Raw genomic sequence first — 20,222 nt, forward strand, 5'->3', positions numbered from 1 at the left:
AAAAAGGAAATGATAAAAATAGGTATCAAATACTGTCTCATATGATAAAGTAAACACTTTGATGAGTATTGGAATTATGCATCCTTTTTTAAAACAAATCGTCACTGCTAATTACATTTAGATTATCAAAGGATATACTGAAGAATAATTCCTGGCTTATATGTACCTTTTGTTTCGCATACACAATACCAGGAAGTTAAAATTGTATCATGTGATACATCAAACTCATGGATGCTAAATTACAGTTTCTTTTGCCGGCGTGGTTGATTTGCACAGTCACCTTTGCATTGCACGACACGCACTATGGACAGTTTACACAGTTTATACAAACATACAAGAAAACCTATGAAGAAAACTCACCAGAATTCTGGCATCGATTTGAAGTTTTCAAGGTTTCTAATTTCTACGTTTCAAATATGATGCATTTGATTATTATGATTATACTTAGCCCTACCTTAACGGGTTACTTATGTTCTGTTTTATTACTCTGATGGCTATATATGTCTGTATCCCAAATTGAAGCCATCAACATATATTTTATCAAACACTACAAGACATATTTTCTAGCTTTTCAAACTAAACTTGATCAAGGATATGACCTGGTGATCAAGGATGTGATTTAGATTCATTGTTGATAACATGAGGAAAAAATGTGCGGAGCCAAATTTGGAAGTGTAGACTATATGTAGTGCAACTATTGCGAATTACATTTTGAAAATGTCCAAACAAATTTTAACATGAGGAGCACCTGAACCTGAGGCTTTAAATTATTAGTGTTTTACAAATGAATCTTTAATTCCACAATTTCCTAGACATGCTACATCATGCTTGATTATTGCAAGTGATGGTACTAGACAATAGCTTAGACTTTAGTTTCCTGTGCTAGAATATAGGCAACTTAAATTATTTGAAATAAAAGTTAAAAAGATGCCAAATCAAGTATGTAATGGGTTGAAAATTTAATTCCCAGGTTTGTGATCCGACTAACGATATTTGAAATTGGCATTAAGTCTCATGACTGAAGACCACTGTGTGGTCAAAGCAAACAATTCAATTTCAACATTAATGATATAAAGATTGCCACAGACATCTGTCAGAGGTTTGATGTTTGAAGTAAATATTAACAGTAGGCCTATATATAGTATTAACAATGATTTTTTAATGTATTTTTGTTTTGTGTGTGATTTTGAATACACTTTTTTCGACATACACACCTTCTTTTTTTTTAAAACAATGTTTATTTCCACTTGGTACAGTGAAAGGGAATTGATAAACAGGCTGAGCCTTTATAAATATCTCTCCATGCACACCTGACAGTGTGACCCAAAGAATCTTATATAACAAAATCACTGACTTATGAACAGAGAACATATAAAAGCTTTTAAACTTTGATGTTGTACTATAGAAAATATTTTCATTTTTTTCAGCTATCAACATTATTTAAAAATCCATTTTATTGATTTTTTTCAGAATAATTTGAAACATTACACTCATCTGAATAAAGCCCACCAGAATGAAACAGTTGTTTATGGAGTCAACAAGTTTTCGGACCTCATGCAAGAAGAATTTGAAAGTGAGTTTTTATGTCAGAGTTGCGTTCCTCAAATAGCCACACCAGGTGCCAGGATTCACTGACCCTGGGTTGAATCTCACATTCACCCTCATTATACCATATTCAACGTAATGAGCGCCCGCTCTAATAAGCACCCACAGCGATATTTGCTTATATATTGGCAAGTGAACAATCCCAATCAGCACCCCTTCCAATTGATCAATGTACACAGGACTTATTTATACGCTTATAATACACATAATGGGCAATTAAATTCTGGGAAAATATCTCTCTCGTATATTAACATTTCAGGCTGTCAGCATAAACCACGTATAAATTTATCTTTCAACTCTCTTTTTTTTCACCAAAATAATATTCTAATAAGGGCGCTTATTACGTCGAATATGGTAATCCCTAATTTTATTAACACAATATACCTAACTTTGTTCCATCAAAAGCAATAGACTCCTTTGATTCAAATCCAATCAAGCCTGTCACAGCATCTTAGCATCTCAGTCATCTGGCTTCATCTAACGACCTGTGTGCTACTTGTTATCCATTACCTGTTATTGTTATTCACAATGTATCAGGCCTTTCATCACTTGGTTGTACGACCAGCTTGAGAACAATGTAAGTACATTGAAACGTCTCTAATACAATAGACCAGAACTTCCATAATGTTGTATGTTTTCTTGTTTACTCATCAACTTCTAGAATGACAAACAAACAGTTAAAAGTGTTAAATACTCATGATGATGATCATAAGTCTATTTTAAAGCGTGGGAGTTAAAATCACCTTAGCGTTACCACAGTCCTAAGTCTATGTTGAAGTATGGGAGTTACGATCATCTTAGGGTTACCACAGTCATAAGTCTATGTTAAAGTATGGCAGTTATGATCATCTTAGGGTTACCACAGTCCTAAGTCTATGTTAAAGTAAGGGAGTTACGATCATCTTAGCGTTACCATAGTCATAAGTCTATGTTAAAGTATGGGAGTTACGATCACCTTAGAGTTACCACAGTCCTAAGTCTATGTTAAAGTATGGGAGTTACGATCACCTTAGAGTTACCACAGTCATAAGTCTATGTTAAAGTAAGGGAGTTACGATCATCTTAGCGTTACCATAGTCATAAGTCTATGTTGAAGTAAGGGAGTTACGATCACCTTAGAGTTACCACAGTCATAAGTCTATGTTAAAGTAAGGGAGTTACGATCATCTTAGCGTTACCATAGTCATAAGTCTATGTTAAAGTATGGGAGTTACGATCACCTTAGAGTTACCACAGTCCTTAGTCTATGTTAAAGTATGGGAGTTACGATCACCTTAGAGTTACCACAGTCATAAGTCTATGTTAAAGTATGGGAGTTACGATCACCTTAGCGTTACCACAGTCATAAGTCTATGTTAAAGTATGGGAGTTACGATCACCTTAGAGTTACCACAGTCCTAAGTCTATGTTAAAGTATGGGAGTTACGATCACCTTAGAGTTACCACAGTCATAAGTCTATGTTAAAGTATGGGAGTTACGATCACCTTAGCGTTACCACAGTCATAAGTCTATGTTAAAGTATGGGAGTTATGATCACCTTAGCGCTAAGACTGTAAGAGTTACTTCCCTTCGCCTATTGACCTACATTTGCGCCAAGTTTGTTTGTTTGATGTTTCATGCCGCACTCAGCAATATTCCAGCTATAATATGACGGTGGTCTGTAAATAGTCGAGTCTGGACCAGACAATCCAGTGATTAACATCATGAACATCGATCCACGCAATTGGGATCGATGACATGCTTCAACCAAGTCAGCGAGCCTGACCACCCGATCCTTCTTAGTCGGCTTTTACTACAAGCATAGCCGCTTATGAGTTAAGTAGTTAACCAAGAGGCCTAGTGTAATACTCTTCTTCAATCTCCGGACAACAGTGGGCATGTTCATCACGTTACCATAGTTACCACCAAATTACAGATCACCGCGAACAGTTAACTGAGAATTGAATTTTTAGATATTGAAAAACACTTGTGATGGATGTCTGATATTTGCTCCACTAAACAGTAACATGATTTTTACAGAGCAATACCTGAGAGGACTGAAGTCTTCAAGTCTGCATGGAGATAGGATAACGGTTGACATGGCGATGCCTTCATTGAAACTGCTCAAGACAGCTGTTCCGGACTATGTGGACTGGTAAGACTACACAGATAAACATAGCAATGTGCTGCATGTCTTTCTGTTGTCATGGGGGTGTTCGTGATTTTCCATTGTAATACCGTATTCGACGTAATAAACGCCCACAGCGATATTTGTAATATATTGGCTAGTGAACAATACCAATTAGCACCCCTTCCGATTGATGAATGTACACAACACATATTTATTCGCATGTAGTACGCACTCGTGTGTTATATGCACCCTTAATTATGGGGGGGGCACGGGTGGCCCAGTCGTCTAAGGCGCCGCGATTCGCTGTGCAGAGTTGCGTCCCTTGGGCACGCCAGAAACCTACGATTGTGGGTTCGAATCCCGGTTCGCCCCGATTATATTTCTAGGTTTGTCAGCACCATACCCGTGCTCGTTGGTTTCACCGAAGTGGTAAACGTCTGAGACCTGCATCACTTCAAGCTTTCCTCCCACATTAAGCTGACACGCCGCGATGTAACTTGAATACTGTTAAAAGCGGCGTTAAACCCAACTCACTCACTTAATTATGGGCAATTTAATTCTGGAAAAATGTATCTCTCGTATATAAACATTTCAGGCTGTCAGCATAAACCACAAAATCCATCTTTCAACTCTGTTTTTTTTTCACCAAAATAATATTCTAATAAGAGCCCCCTATTACTAATTTTGAGAGCTTATTACGTCGAATACGGTAAGTCACCATTACACTGCCCAAAGTGATGCCTCGGACAGGGTTGTGGTCTTACTAGCAGACTGGACAGGCACAGGGCATAGAACGTGATAATCATTTGATGAGTGATGTATTATTCCTCCTTGATTAACTGCCTCATGATACCGCCTCCGTGGTCTTGTGGTTGAGCTTCTGTCTTGGGAGTGGAAGGTCCGGGCTTGTCATTAAGGGGATAAAAGGGGACTGGTGGGCTCGGAGTCAGTATACTGTGTCCGAGTGGAGTATTCATGTTAAACTGCGGCATGGTATCTCAGAGGGTTAGCATTATAAAATCAACATTAGTCCGGACTAGTACAAACAGACACACATACACACAGACACACACGCACGCACACACACGCTTTCATGCATGTTGCTATATAAGTGCAATAATCCTGAAGGTGATGTTAAACCCTGTTTCACCTCACCTTCCTTGATTAACCAGCATATTATCATAATTATGTTTCCATTCTATAATGATAAATACATGGATTCATTTGCCACCAAAATCATTTTAAGTTTTAATGTCATGGCCCTAAAAATAATCCAATCAAAATATATTGGTCCTTCATGATTGAAAGAAACATCAATATCATGTACGAATACTAAACTTGTCTTATTGTAAGCCATCTTAAATACAACCTGGAACGTTATGCATCATCAGGACTAGGGCTGGGACGAGTCCAAATATACTACCCGGGTACCCACCCCCCTATTACCCGACCCTACCCGGGTACCTGCTGTAGGTCTCAAGATTTGGGTACATAATGTCCCATTGGGAATAGTTTAACCGTAGCTCTGGCAAAATGTATTTAGATACACATATAAAACGATCTGGTCATGCATACACTGAAGTTGACTTAAGTTTTATCTTTTTTCAAACATAATAAAGTAAGAAGGAATGTGTACATTGTCAGAAAGAAATGTGAACATTAGTGACTTGTAGTGTAACATAGAGTTTCAGATAATTTTTGTCATTAAACAATATATCACGTGACTAAGCACGAGTCTGGGTAGTCCCGTGGGTACCCGGATCCTTCTCAGTACCCACCCGACCCGAGTACCCGAGTTACCTGTTTCAGCCCCAATCAGGACATCCCTCCATCTTCTCAATACATCTTTCCACCTGTGAGGATGCTGCATTAGAATTACCCCCCAGTCCCCCACCTATGCTGGTCGTAAGAGGCAACTTAATGGACTGGGTGGTCAGACTTGATGATTTGGTTGATGGTGTGTCATTGCACCTCATCAGCGTAGATCGTTACCCACAATATCAATCATTGGATTCTCTGGTCCAGGCCGTCACCATATAGCTGGAATATTGCCAAGTGCAGCCTTTAACTGAAAAAAATACCCCCCAAACCCCATCTTTCCAGCTTAAAGTTTGTTTTAAACAGTCTCATGGTTTGGTTTAGTATATCAAGGACTTGCTTATACATGTATCATAGATGGATCGATGCTCATGATGTCAATCACTGGATTGTCTGGTCCAGACTTGATTATTTTTGGAGTGTTGTCATATAGCTGGAATATTGATGAGTGTGGCGTTCTATAACAAACAAAACAAAACATTGAATGTAGATGTATCATGTATGCCGAGGTCTTGTTCAGAAGAAGCATTTTGATAGCTTGTTGATTGCAATTAAGGTCACAGCAGAGAGAATTTCTGTACTATGTAAGTGGGGGGCGGTGGGGTAGCCTAGTGGTTAAAGTGTTCGCTCGTCAGGCCGAAGAACGGGTTCTATTCCCACATGGGTATACCATGTGAAGCCTATTTCTGGTGACCTCCACCGTGATATTGCTTGAATATTGCTAAAAGTGGCATTAAACCATACTCCCTCTCTAAGTGATAAAAGAGGTGAGATGGTTACGTCACTTCTGAAATGAAGCTATCAGGTGAATAGGTCCAGTTTTTTCCATGTTAATATTGATAACTCTGAACTCCTTCTGACTTCTATAGCATTTCATATACACCACTCAACATGACATTACACAGCCGGGCTATGTGCACTTGTCGACTCGGTGAGGGGGACACACAGACAGACTGCTACGTCACATACAAAGTTAGTTCACGCAACTTATGATAGTTGCGTATCTGAGGTATATTGACAGATTCCCCTTTTCTTTTAAATATATATACATTATATGTTAAATATTAGTAAATAATTGAGGATGGTGGTTTATATGCTTCATTGAACGGTAGCAGATGACAAGTAGTTTTGTATGTTTATTGCAGGCGTAACAAGAGCATCATCTCCGCAATTAAGGATCAGAAGTCATGTGGTGCCTGCTGGTAGGTCGCAGTGACCTTTGACATGATCAGTCCGACATGTCTGACAGTTATGACAGCCAGCCTGGAGTGGAGTGACTAATAATTTTGACGGTTCACCAACACGATCCCATTAGAATAACAAACATGTCACGACATATTCTGGTTGTGACCCACTGCGACATCCCAAAACATCCCACCTGAAGGGAACTATCATGTTTTAAGTGACCCCAAATCATTGCCTGTGTATCAGTGCTTTTCATTCCAAGTTGAATTACCGTATTCGACGTAATAAGCGCCCCGCTCTAATAAGCGCCCTCGGCGATATTTGCTAAACAATTGGCTAGTGAACAATCCCAATTAGCACCTCTTTCGATTGATCAATGTATCACATTGATCAATGTAATATGTGTGTTATATGCACCCTTAATTATGGGACATTATTGTTGTTTTGCACCAAAATAATATTCCAATAAGAGCCCCCTATTTCTAATTTTGATATCGCTTATTATGTTGAATACGGTATGTTCTGTTGAAAATATCTCATTGACAGAGATCATCTGTAGGATCAGAGCACTAACTTTTTTATTACAAGGACCTCTATTAATTACAAACTAGACACAATAAATTGTGTCTAAATTGTCATGCCTATCAAACAATTCCTCTAATAATTGTCTGACACAACCTTAAATGATAAAAGAAAACAAAATACATAAAAAGTGTTAGTATAAAAATATTCCAAGGACTTACATTTTGTGACCAATTTATTTTCAAAACAGGTATTGCTCTGTCTAGCATCAAATTTTCACTTTCATTAAAATGTTTTTTCTTGATTCCAATTACTCCTAACATGCCAAATCTGTCAATGACCTGTTTATTCATGTTTACAACTCAAAGCATTTGATATCTTTAAGTGGCATTTTAGAACATGTAGTCTCAAGCAAGTGATCATCTTCCTGAGGCAAGGGAGATAACTGACTGTAAAAGTCCAGTTTCCACCCTTGCCGAACCAGGCTGGTATGATGGTGTTATATTGTGGCTGGATTAACAAGTCTATGGTTATTCCAATCAAAATCGTATAACCAAATCGACATCCGGTTCATAAACAAGATGGATTTCAACCTGCAGATTTTGGTCGACCGCAGGATTTGCAAAGGATGTGTACTGTGAACTGGGCGTCAACAAATATTTTTCAAATCTTTTTGTTTTTAAAAAATGTGCTCACATGATCTGATGCACTTTGCAAGGTAAGACCCGTTTTATTACAATATAGACCTTGATCATCGATCAGTACCATATATGCCTGCATATAAGCCGACCCCGTAGATAAGCTGAGGTATTAACTTGACCATTGAAATATGAAAGAACATGATATGACCCGTAGATAACCGATTATATATTGTATCTGCGGATTATATTGTTATATGTAAAGATTGAACCTTGAATTGAAACATTCAATTGAAAACTTATGATCGGAAATAGTAACATGCATAATTTTTAAAAATAATGACAACATTGGTGTATAATAATAACTTTATTGATCATTTATAACAATAATGGCTGTAGTCATGGCAACTTCCAAACTTTCGGGAAGTTGTAATCTATCGAACCGTCATTCAGACGATGTTTCTGACAGGTCATGATCTGAAAAATACTATCATGAAAGTGTATCCCGTGGATAAGCTGACCCCTTTCTACAGAATCTTTTTTCTGGTCCTCAAAATTTGGCTTATCTGCGGATATATACGGTACGTCTTGACTGGGCACCGCCATTTTGTGAGAAGCTAATGCATATGATATGAGAGGTGGAATCTGATTGGTCAATAGGTGGGGCATAAAAGGGACATAACTCTTAATTATAGCCATTGGTGGCGCTACGATTGAGCCTGGAAAGACCAGCCTAGTTCGGCAACGGTGGTAAGTGGACTTTTACAGTCAGTTAACTCCCTTGCCTCAGGAAGATGGCAAGTGATCATCAACAGTACTACTATCTGTACAGAAACATAACGTTGAAATCCATAAGTCTTCCATAAACATTTTTGCCTGTTTGTCTTCCCTCCAGGGCCTTCAGTGCTACCGAGACTGTGGAAAGCATGTACGCCAAGACCACTGGTCAAGCTGTCCCTGACCTGTCCGTACAGGAAGTCATCGACTGCTCCGAGAACAATGGCTGCAAGGGGGGCGACACTTGTTCTGCTCTGTACTGGATGACAAAAGTATGTTAGACTCTGTTCCATGGTAAGACAATGATTCATGGTAAGACAATGATTCATGGTAAGACAATGTTCCATGGTAAGACAATGATTCATGGCGGTTTGAAGTCAGTTATTGAATGATGTCATGTGAAGGATTAAGCATGACTCCAAGGTTATGGTTGCGGAAGTAAGACATTACCGATACCCGATTGTCTTACTTCCACGACCATACCCTAAGAGGAGTGTTTTATCTTACTTATAAAACGTCTAAATGCAAGAAAAAATTGAGGTATTTTATAGTGATACAATACAGTGTGTCGTGGTATAAAGGAATGGGATCAAAGCGTGCGAGAGAAAGAAACACATGCAGCATAGACAAAACTAAGTCATGACATCTAAAATTGAACATTCTCTCATTACCTTCCCCAGTAGCTCAGTTGGAACAGTGGATTACAAATCTTAACATGATATGTGAGGTTGCAGGTTTGATTCCCGTCATCCATAATGAAAATGTTTCATTTCTTGTCTTCGAATTTAGGACATTGTATGTTTGAATTCAAACCCAAGTCCATATTCCATCTGCTACTCAAATTATCAGGTCTTACTATCAAAAAGTAAAACCTCATACCTGGGATGAGGTCTTACTAGGAATAAGTGAAACCTCCCAAAAGGTTATTACGAGACAGAAAGATACCTACAATACAAAGGCAAAAGTGGCAGTAGGTTTATGATTAGATATCTGGTGTGGATTTACAAATCTCTGTACTCCTGAGGGGGCACGGATGGCCCAGTCGTCTAAGGTGCCGCGATTCGCTGTGCAGAGTTGCGTCCCTTGGGCACGCCAGAAACCTATGATTGTGGGTTCGAATCCCGGTTCATCCTGATTTTGTTTCTAGGTTTGTCAGCACCATACCCATGCTCATGGGTTTCACCGAAGTGGTAAATGTCTGAGACCTGCATCACACTTCGGGCTTCCCTCCCACATTAAGCTGATACGTCGTGATATGACTGGAATACTGTTAAAAGCGGCGTTAAACCCAACCCCCTCACTCACTCACACTCTGGACTCCTCATCTGACTACCACATTTACACAAATTGGGCAGATTGATCCTCGGGACACATGTGAGTGTTGGATTTTAACAAAGACATTTTCTTTCTTGTCCCTGCCATTTATAAATAGGATGTGATTTTGATGTTGACCTAGGTTCTGTCATCTTCCTGAGGCAAGAGAGTTAACTGACTTTAAAAGTCCAGTTTCCACCCTTGCCGAACTAGGCTGGTGTTATGGAGTTTCATTTTGGCTGGGCTAACGAGTCTATGCATAGTCAAATCAAATTTGCGCAACAAAATTTGAAATCTTGTTCGTAAACTGTCGTGCTGATTTCGGTCGATTCCCAGATTTGGAAAGCATGTGCACGGCCAATTCGCTGTCAACAGATATTTTTCAAATCTTTTCATGTTTTCAATCAAGGTGCTCAAGTGATTTGATGCACTTCACGATGTAAGACCCATTTTATCACAATATAGATCTTGATTATCAATCAGATCGTCTTGACTGGGCGCCGCCATTTTGTTTGAATCAAGTGATACGAAAAGTGGAATCTGATTGGTCAATAGGAGAGGTTTAGAAGGGACGTAACTCGTAATAACCACTGGTGGTGCTACGATCAGGCCAAGGAATTCCAGCCTAGTTCGGCAAGGGTGGAAGCTGGACTTTTAAAGTCAGTTAACTCTCTTGCCTCTGGAAGATGAGGTTCTGTAGATTTAACCACGGTAAAGTGAATTTGGAACAGAGCATGCAGTGCTTTAGATCTGGATGTTTAATCCACATACAGCTTGGTAACCTAGGTCACATCAAATCAGCTGTTTCAATCAGGTGGTTGTTGAGATTTGAAACCTCTGACTGACCAATCAGAATCAAGAATTTGGAATTTCATGGTAGAATGACTTCATGACATTGAGAATAGGGTAAAGACCCCTTAGAACAATTGCCTATCATTTTTTAAAGTAGCCTTACACAAATAAATGATCAACGGAAAGAAAATATTAGATACACATTCTACCCGAACAGTTAGTATGAATAGTGTTCTCTAAACTGAACGGGGGGCACAGGTGGCCCAGTGTCTAAGGCGCCACAATTCACTGTGCAGAGTTGTGTCCCTTGGGCATGCCAGAAACCTATGATTGTGGGCTCGAATCCCGGTTCACCCCGATTATGTTTCTAGGTTTGTCAGCACCATACCCTTGCTCGCGGGTTTCACCGAAGTGGTAAACGTCTGAGACCTGCATCACTTCGGGCTTTCCTCCCACATTAAGCTTACACGCCGTGATAAAACTAGAATACTGTTAAAAGCGGCGTTAAACCCAACTCACTCTGAACTGAAGGTATTGGCGTCAACATACGATATACAAAGCAGTCCAAGATCACATTTTGTCAGCTTTTGCTTCTTTCTCTCCCAACTCCTCTTCCCAAGGCAAGGTATTTAAACTGACTATAAGAGTCTTGTTTCCACCCTTGGAGTTATACTTTGGCTGGACTAATGAGTCTATGCATAGTGCAATCAAAATTGCGTTGCAAAATCATCATTTGGTTCATAAACAACATGGCGACTGCCATGCAGCTTTCAGTTGATTGCAGGATTTACATAGGATGTGTACCGTTAACTGGGCGTGGACAGATTTTTCCAAATCTTTAATGTTCTTAATCAATGTGCTCATGATTTTTGGTAAGACCCATTTTATTACAATATAGATCTTGATTAACAATCAGATCGTCTTGTCTGGGCGATGCCATTTTGTTTGAAGCAAATGCACGTGATATGAGAGGTGGAATCTGATTGGTCAAAAGGAGGGGCATAGAAGGGACATAACTCGTAACAGCCACTGGTGGTGCTACTGTCGAGCCCAGAAATTCCAGCCTAGTTCGGCAAGGGTGGAAACTGGAATTTTACAGTCAGTTAACTCCCTTGCCTAGGGTGGATGTGTCAAACCTTGAACTTGTTGTCTTAAAACTCTCACCTTTTATAATTTTATTCTTCTACAGATTCTGTTTGGAAATTTGATCAAATCAAGCATGACAATATATTTTTTGCAAATGTTGCCCCTGTTTCTCATTGTGTTGACAATGAAAATCTGTTGAATGAAAATTTGAAATGTTTTCAATGTTGATTTAAATATTCACTCTTCACATTCCCTCCCAGTATAAGAAGACGATTGTTTATGAGAAGGACTACCCCCTTGTTGACAAAACACAAGTCTGTCACCTTGGCAACAGCACATCACCAGGAGTGAGGGTTGCCAATTACACCTGTCAACAGTAAGATTTTACACCAGGGCCCACTTGCACAAAGCGATCTTAGTGCTATGACTATTGTAAGCCAATGTTAAAGTATGGGACTTATGATCATCTTAGCGCTAAGATCACTTTGTGCAAGTGGGCCAAGATCTGTTTTATGGATATTTGCTAACCAATAACCTTGGTCAAATAGAGAGTAACGTATATGTTATTGCTTCTATTTTTATAAGTGTTGCACCTTTTGTGTGTATCAATTTAACATTTAATCATTTTTTCTGATGACATTAAGCAACCTAAGTGCCTATGTCTTCTTGAGGCTTTATAGGGCTCTCTGTTTTATAATTTATATTCACTACTATATGAAGAAAAAAATAATTCTCATGTGCCCCAGAGCGGGGGATAGTGATGACGCTGTTTTCTTGTTCACACCTGCTTTCTACCAGTACTTCCCTGAGCATAAGTACATCTAAAACATTGTAAACGAATGATATTATAGGATAGAGATTATTACCCTTGTGTCTTTCCATATTATGAATATCATTTAGGCTTATAAAGAATATAAAAAATGAGATTATTAGCTGAGTGTGTTTCCATATCATAAATATCATTTTGGCTTATTAGAAATATAAAAATAGAGATTATAACCCTTCTGTGTTTCCATATTAGAAATATAAAAATAGAGATTATTACCCTGGTGTGTTTCCATATTAGAAATATCATTTAGGCTTATTAGGAATATAAAAATAGAGATTACTAGCGGAGTGTGTTTCCATATAATAGATATCATATACATGTATTAGGAAAAGACTTGCATGGCTTGAGACTCTGACAAGCGTACATAAATGTGGTGTATGTAGTGGAAGTTGTTTTGATGATGGCAGTCTCACGGGGAAGGAGGAGGAGATGGTGCAGATGCTGTATGCCGTTGGGCCGCTGACTGTGACGGTAGACGCCTCTACATGGAACAACTACATCGGGGGCATCATCAAGTTCCACTGCTCCAACGTCAACAACCATGCTGTTCAGATCGTGGGTTATGACCGTCGAGGTAACGTTGCCATTTTACTACATCACAGCGCAATAAATTACCATTATCATAAGAGTTGCTTGCAGTTGCAATAACCCGTTTATCTTTTTCAAATTGCATACCTTTAATCTTTCAGATCATAATTGACCCATGAAGATTCCGGGGTAGAATAGGTCTTCAGCAACCCATGCTTGCCGTAAAAGGTGACTATGCTTGTCGTAAAAGGCGACTAACGGGATCGGGTGGTCAGGCTCGCTGACTTGGTTGATGCATGTCATCGATACCAATTGGGTGGATTGATGCTCATGATATCAATCACTGTATTGTCTGGTCCCGACTCGCTTATTTACAGACCACCGTCATATAGCTGGAATATTGCTGAGTGCGGCGTTAAACAACAAACCAACCAACCAACCAATCAGATCATAATTTACTGATTGAGTTTAGGCATCACACACAGTCACATACATGAGAGAGTGAGTATTGTTTTACGCCGCTTTTAGCAATATTCCAGCAATATCACGGCGGGGAACACCAGAAAGGGGCTCCACACATTGTACCGATGTGGGGAATCGAACCGAGTCTTCGATATCACACATATGAACGGTATTGCAGTGATTAATGATGAGAAAATCATCATGTCTTGCTTGTTGTTTGTTTGTTTGTTTGTTTGTTGTTTTACGCCGCACTCAGCAAAATTCCAGCTATATGACGACGGTCTATAATTAATGACGTCTGGACCAGACAATCCAGTGATTGACATTATGAGCATCGATCCAAGGACTGGCCGGCTCAGAGTCAGTATACTGTTTCTGAGTGGGGTATTCATGTTGAACTGTGGCATGGTATCTCAGTGAGCTAGCACTATAAAATTAGCATTAGTCTGGACTAGCACAAGCAGCCACACACACACATATGCATGCACGTCACTCTATAAGTGTAATAATCTTGAATGCGACTTTTAAAGCCATTTCACGTCACCCCATGTTTGACTTCCGTGAGTTTCACGTGGCCTTATTTCATTAGCTGACCAGACACAGACACTCATCATCTTTACTCCGGGGGATCGAACATTCAACTTCTCTGTATTAGATCTGAAACAAATATTGTTTATCTCCTAGACAGATGATGTCATGTGATCTGTGACAACCAGAGTTGCACAAATTTGGTCAATTTTAGTCAAATATAGTTATGATAAACACAATATTCAGCTGAGCTTAAACAGGATATTCAACAAGAATAAGCAATCATATGCAGATATTAGTCCATATTATTTAATTATGCTGAAAATCTCAAAGGATCTATAAATGTTAAGTATGCTTCAAAACGGGGTATTTGACGTAATAAGCACCCCGCTCTAATAAGTGCCCACAGAGATATTTGCTAACATATATGCAAGTGATCAATCCCAATTAGACCCCTTCTGATTGATCAATATACACAAGACTTATTTATTCGTAAATATTACGCCCTCATGTGTTATATGCACTCTTAATTATGGGAAATTAAATTCTGAAAAAATATATCTGTCGTGTATGATATGCATATGTAATTACATAATTTTCCTTTGTATCATTTCAGGCTGTTCCCATAAACCACGAAATTTACGATCTTTCAACTCTGTTTTTTTCCCACCAAAATTATATTCTTGTAAGAACCCCCTATTTCTTTTCCAGGAAATGAATAAACTCCCCTCTAAATGCACTTATGATTTCTGGGGGGCACAGGTGGCCCAGTCATCTTAAGTGCCGTGATTCGCTGTGCAGAGTTGCATCCCTTGAACACGCAAGAAACCTGTGATCGTGGGTTCGAATCCCTGTCCACCCCGATTATGTTTCTAGGTTTGTCAGCACCATACCTGTGCTCGTGGGTTTCACCGAAGTGGTAAATGTCTGAGACCTGCATCACACTTCGGGCTTTCCTCCCACATTAAGCTGACACGCCGTGATATAACTGGAATACTGTTAAAAGCGGTGTTAAACCCAACTCACTCACTCACTCACTTATGATTTCTATATACCTGGTAACATGTCATCACACATTCCAGGAGATGTGCCTTTCTACATTGTGAGAAACTCGTGGGGGACTGACTTCGGTGATAATGGCTACCTGTACATCAAGATTGGAGACAACCTGTGTGGTAAGGGAGCTAGTATCTTCTTCTGTGAAAACCCAGTCACGATTCTAGAACATGTGGGGCTTCAGTAACACTTCAATATTGTGGTAAAAAAAACAGCTAAAAAGAGGATTACTTGGCCACAATGGCTGACATTTTGTTTGTTTGTTTGTTTGTTTGTTGTTTAACGCAGCACAACAGACAATCCAGTAATTGACACCATGAACATCGATCCATCTATGATACATGTTTAAGCAAGTCCTTGATATACTTAAGGAAATCAGGAGACTGTTTAAAATGAACTTTAAGCTGGTAGGTTGGGGTTTGGGGGGTATTTTTTTCAGTTTAAGGCTGCACTTGGCAATATTCCAGCTATATGACAGCGGTCTGTAAATAATCGAGGCTGGACCAGACAATCCAGTGATTGACATCATGAGCATCGATCCATGCGATTGGGATACGATGACATGTATCAACCAAGTCGACGAGCCTGACCACCCGATCCCGTTAGTCGCCTTTTACGACAAGCATAGTCGCCTTTTATGGCAAGCATGGGTTGCTGAAGATCTATTTTACCCCGGATCTTCACGGGTCCCAATGGCTGACATTCTTGATGGAACATCAGCAGGGTAGACAGACTTTCACATGTGACAGAGGGTGTAACGATCCACAGAATGTTGGGATAATGATACTCTGTGCCATGATAAAAACATTGAATTAAGTTCATGTAGCGATGTAAACCGATACAGGTATATACTGTAAAACGTGAAATTAACGCGAGCATGAATTAAATGCGAAAAATGCGAGTGGTCTTTGCTCGCATTATTAAACATCGCATTTATATCAACAATGAGACATTTTGGATAGCAGAAACACCAACTTAGACATACGCTGAAAACAAACAACTATGTATTCCACATCATTGTTTATTGAGCAGCATTTGTAACAAGTATATAAACAATGTCATTCAAACACTAATTACATCCTGTGAATTGTCACTGCTGGGGTCAAGACAAGCGTTCTACTCACTTATGTCATCACTGATCACACCTGCAAGTCCAGACAGACGCCACCCAGTACGGTGTCTTTGCTCTTTGCGACTGCATCAAAGGCCGACACGAGCCAGTGCGCACGTATTGTTTAAGCTGAAGTACTCTACTCAGCGCTAATAAGCGGTGCTATTTGGTGTGTGATTGGATTAATGTAAGGTTGGATTAAGGTGAGGATTCTCCTGTAAACCTGACAGAGGACAATTTTCTTTAGATATAAATCCACTGATGCTTGAGAGGAGTGGGTGTCGCATTCATATTAAGTCGCATTTTTGGCTAGGGGTCAGCGGTCGCTGTCTTTTGGAGACGCATTAATTTCACGTTTTACAGTATTAGGGTCACGTGTTTGTTTGTTTGTTTGTTGTTTAACACAGCACTCAGCAATATTCCAGCTATATGACAGCAGTCTGTAAATAAATGAGTATGGACCAGACAATCCAGTGATTGACATCATGAGCATCGATCTATGCAATAGGGATACGACAACATTCATGGGGTCACATGTAATATTTCTTGAAGAATAATTGTGAAACTATTGTCTACTAAGGCCACACTTTGATTAATTAAGATCTAAATATATTTTGGTTGGGCTTTTCTTCATACCTTTGATTATTATGCCTGCATGCATGGAAAGTTTCCAGTTTCTATGTATCGTATCATGACATTACTATTGAGATATGTTTTGTGACAAATGGGCGACACGAGTGTATCTCATTGTGCCCCATGGTATTGTATCATGACAAATTGGGAAGAACTGTGAGTGAAAAGGGCAGATTTTTGGGATTTCAAGAGAAAATATATCTTGGGTAAAAGATCACTCATGCTCTGATATTATAAAAATGCTTCCCAAATACCTATTAAATCAGTTTTATAGACACATGTGACCTTACCTATTCCCAAACATGCTGAAATGGACATAGTCTTATTCTTATTCATCTGTACACATCCGATGACTGTCATTAGAAAGGATTTCTTCATTTCTTCAATGACCTTTGAAGATCCGGGGTAGAATAGGTCTTCAGCCACCTATGCTTCCCGTAAAAGGCAACTATGCTTGTCGTAAGAGGCGACTGATGGGATCCAATGGTCAAACTCGCTGACTTGGTTGATGCATGTCATCATATCCCAACTACATACATCGATGCTCATGATGTCAATCACTTGGTTGTCTGGTCCAGCCTCGATTATTTACAGACGGCTGTCATATATCTGGAATATTGCCGATTGCGGTGTTAAACAACAAGTAAACAAAAAAGTCTTTTCTTGCTGCATCTCATAGAAAGATGCAGTAGTGGAAGAAGCTACCATAAAATATGTTATTTTCAGTGTATATGTGGAATATACTCACCAGTAAATCAGCCAGCCTTCATTATGCCCTGAATAGTGCAAGAGATTTAAAGTCTTCGTTTTAAGTTGTTGTTTATATTTTAGAACTGTTTGATAGATTCTACTGGAAATAAAATATACAAACTTGGCATGTACCATTACCCTGCCCTGTAAGATATCAAGCATTAAACAGAAGGATTCATGTGCATGGTCGATCCCAGCATGCCACAATTGTCGTATGAGTCTCAATGTGTGACCTGGCTGATCGTGTATCATTGTACCTTCGTTGTGTGCTGCTTTTTCCCAAAACTTCACGATCCCAAAACGAGGAGCCCTACCCCATATTACCCGACCCTACCCAGGTACCCGCTGTAGGTCTCAAGAGTTAGTTTGAGATTGGGAATTGTTTTACTGGGGATGTAGCTAAAATTATTTTGACACATGTGTAAAACAACCTGATCATGCATACATTAACTTGAAATTTATTTTTACTCAAACAAATAAAACTCAGAAGGAATGTGTGTAAAGTGAGAAAGAAATGCCAACATTAGTGACTTGTAGTGTAGCCATTTATTGTTGTTGTCATTAAACAACAAATCACGTGACTAACCACGGTCCATGTAGTCCTGTGCGAATTCGGGTCCTACTCAGGACCCACCTGACTCGAGTACCCAAATGACCCATCGAAGACCTAGTGTCCTCAAGTAAAAGCTTTGGGTTTTATCAGTAAGAATATGTCATTCTCTGTACATGTTAACGAAAACAAGGATATATATGCATGATACGATTCATCATAATGATACAAAAATGTCTATATTATACGGAAATATATTATATTTAACCAGGTGTAGGGGTGGGAGTGAGTATGGTTTTACGCTGCTTTTAGCAATATTCCAGCAATATCAGGGCAGGGGACACCAGAAATGGGCTTCACACATTGTACCCATGTCGGTAATCAAACCCGGGTCTTCTGCATGACGAGCGAAGGCTGTAGGCTGTGTTCCATTACCCAGATGGGTACAAAGTGTGAAGCCCATTCCTGGTGTCCCCTGCCACAGTAGAGTTTGAATAGTGTTTAAAATGGCGAACAACTATGCTCACTCACTCACTGTTTTCCTGAGTCTACATGGACAAAGCAGTCTTAGCGCTAAGACGATCATAACTCCCATGCTTTACATAGGCTTACAATAAGATCGCTTTGTGCAAGTGGGCTCTGCACGTGTATATTTTTCCATCATTAGTTTTTAGCAGCAGTGTGTTCTCTGATGTCTTTGGAGGCACGGGTGGCCCAGTCGTCTAAGGCACCGCAATTCGCTGTGCAGAGTTGTCCCTTAGGCACGCCAAAAACCTATGATTGTGGGTTCGAATCCTGATTCGCTCCGACTATGTTTCTAGGTTTGTCATCACCATACCCGTGCTCGTGGGTTTCACCGAAGTGGTAAACGTCCGAGATCTGCATCACTTGGGGCTTTCCTCCCACATTAAGCTGACACACCGTGATATAACTGTAATAGTGTTAAAATCGACCTTAAACCCAACTCACTAACTCACTCTGATGGCTTTTGTTGCACTTGGCCCAATAAATTAAATAAGAGCATTGAAAGGCCTTAAGAAGGCCTAAAAGTGACTTGACTTTCAAAAACACATGCTCATGATGATATGGTCAGAATCGTACTATCGACTCTGCTTTATGCAGAGATTTTCTATTGGACATGGAAAAGGTTTTTTGTTGCTATGTTTATAGTGTGTGTAAAGAAGGACATTGTATTGTGTTGCAGGGGTGGCTGAGCGAGTGTCCACAGTGACAGTTCAGCCGTAACCAACACAGCACTGGGAGGACAACGTGTACTCAGAAATCCACATTCTCATATTCTGGAACATGCACAAGATATATTTAATATTTATTGTCATTTGAATCTCTCTCTTAACAGGGGGCACCGGTGGCCCAGTCGTCCAAGGCTCCGCGATTTGCTGTGCAGAGTTGCATCGCTTGGGCATGCCAGAAACTTATGATTGTGAGTTTAAATCCTGGTTCACGCCGATTTTGTTTCTAGGTTTGTCAGCACAATGCCCATGCGCGTGGGTTTCACCGAAGCGGTAAACATTTGAGACCTGCATCACTGCGGGCTTTCCTCCCACATTAAGCTGACATGCCATGATATAACTGGAATACTGTTAAAAGCGGGGTTAAACCCAACTCACTCACTCACTTCTGTCTTAACACTCAACAGAAGATTATAAGGTAACATTAAGGCTGGTTGGATGTCTTCAGGAAAGAGGTTTAGAAAACTTAAGAGGGGTCATGATTAATGTGAGAATATGTTTCCGTCATTGGATTCCGGGGTAGAAGAGGTCTTCAGCAACCTATGCTTTCTGTAAAAGGTGACTATGCTTGTTGTAAAAGGCGACTAACGTGATCGGGTGGTCAGGCTTGCTGACTTGGTTGATGCATGTCATTGATCCCAATTGCGTGGATCGATGCTCATGATATCAATCACTGG

The 20,222-nt window shown here is 39.7% G+C and overlaps 1 protein-coding gene across 1 annotated transcript; it reads left to right on the forward strand.

The window, feature by feature from the left end:
- Positions 1-150: 150 nt before the first annotated feature.
- LOC124144467 (cathepsin O-like) lies at positions 151-19,779 on the forward strand. Its single transcript, XM_046513880.2, has 9 exons — positions 151-392; positions 1,471-1,573; positions 3,626-3,740; positions 6,680-6,736; positions 8,775-8,928; positions 12,109-12,224; positions 13,085-13,251; positions 15,278-15,370; positions 19,500-19,779. The coding sequence occupies exons 1-9, from the start codon at positions 228-230 to the stop codon at positions 19,538-19,540; spliced, it is 1,011 nt and encodes a 336-aa protein (XP_046369836.2). The 5' UTR covers positions 151-227; the 3' UTR covers positions 19,541-19,779.
- The last annotated feature ends 443 nt before the right edge of the window (positions 19,780-20,222 follow it).

This window comes from Haliotis rufescens, unplaced genomic scaffold (genome assembly GCF_023055435.1).
Source record: "Haliotis rufescens isolate VD_foot unplaced genomic scaffold, xgHalRufe1.0.p SCAF_7, whole genome shotgun sequence".
NCBI lineage: Eukaryota > Metazoa > Mollusca > Gastropoda > Lepetellida > Haliotidae > Haliotis > Haliotis rufescens.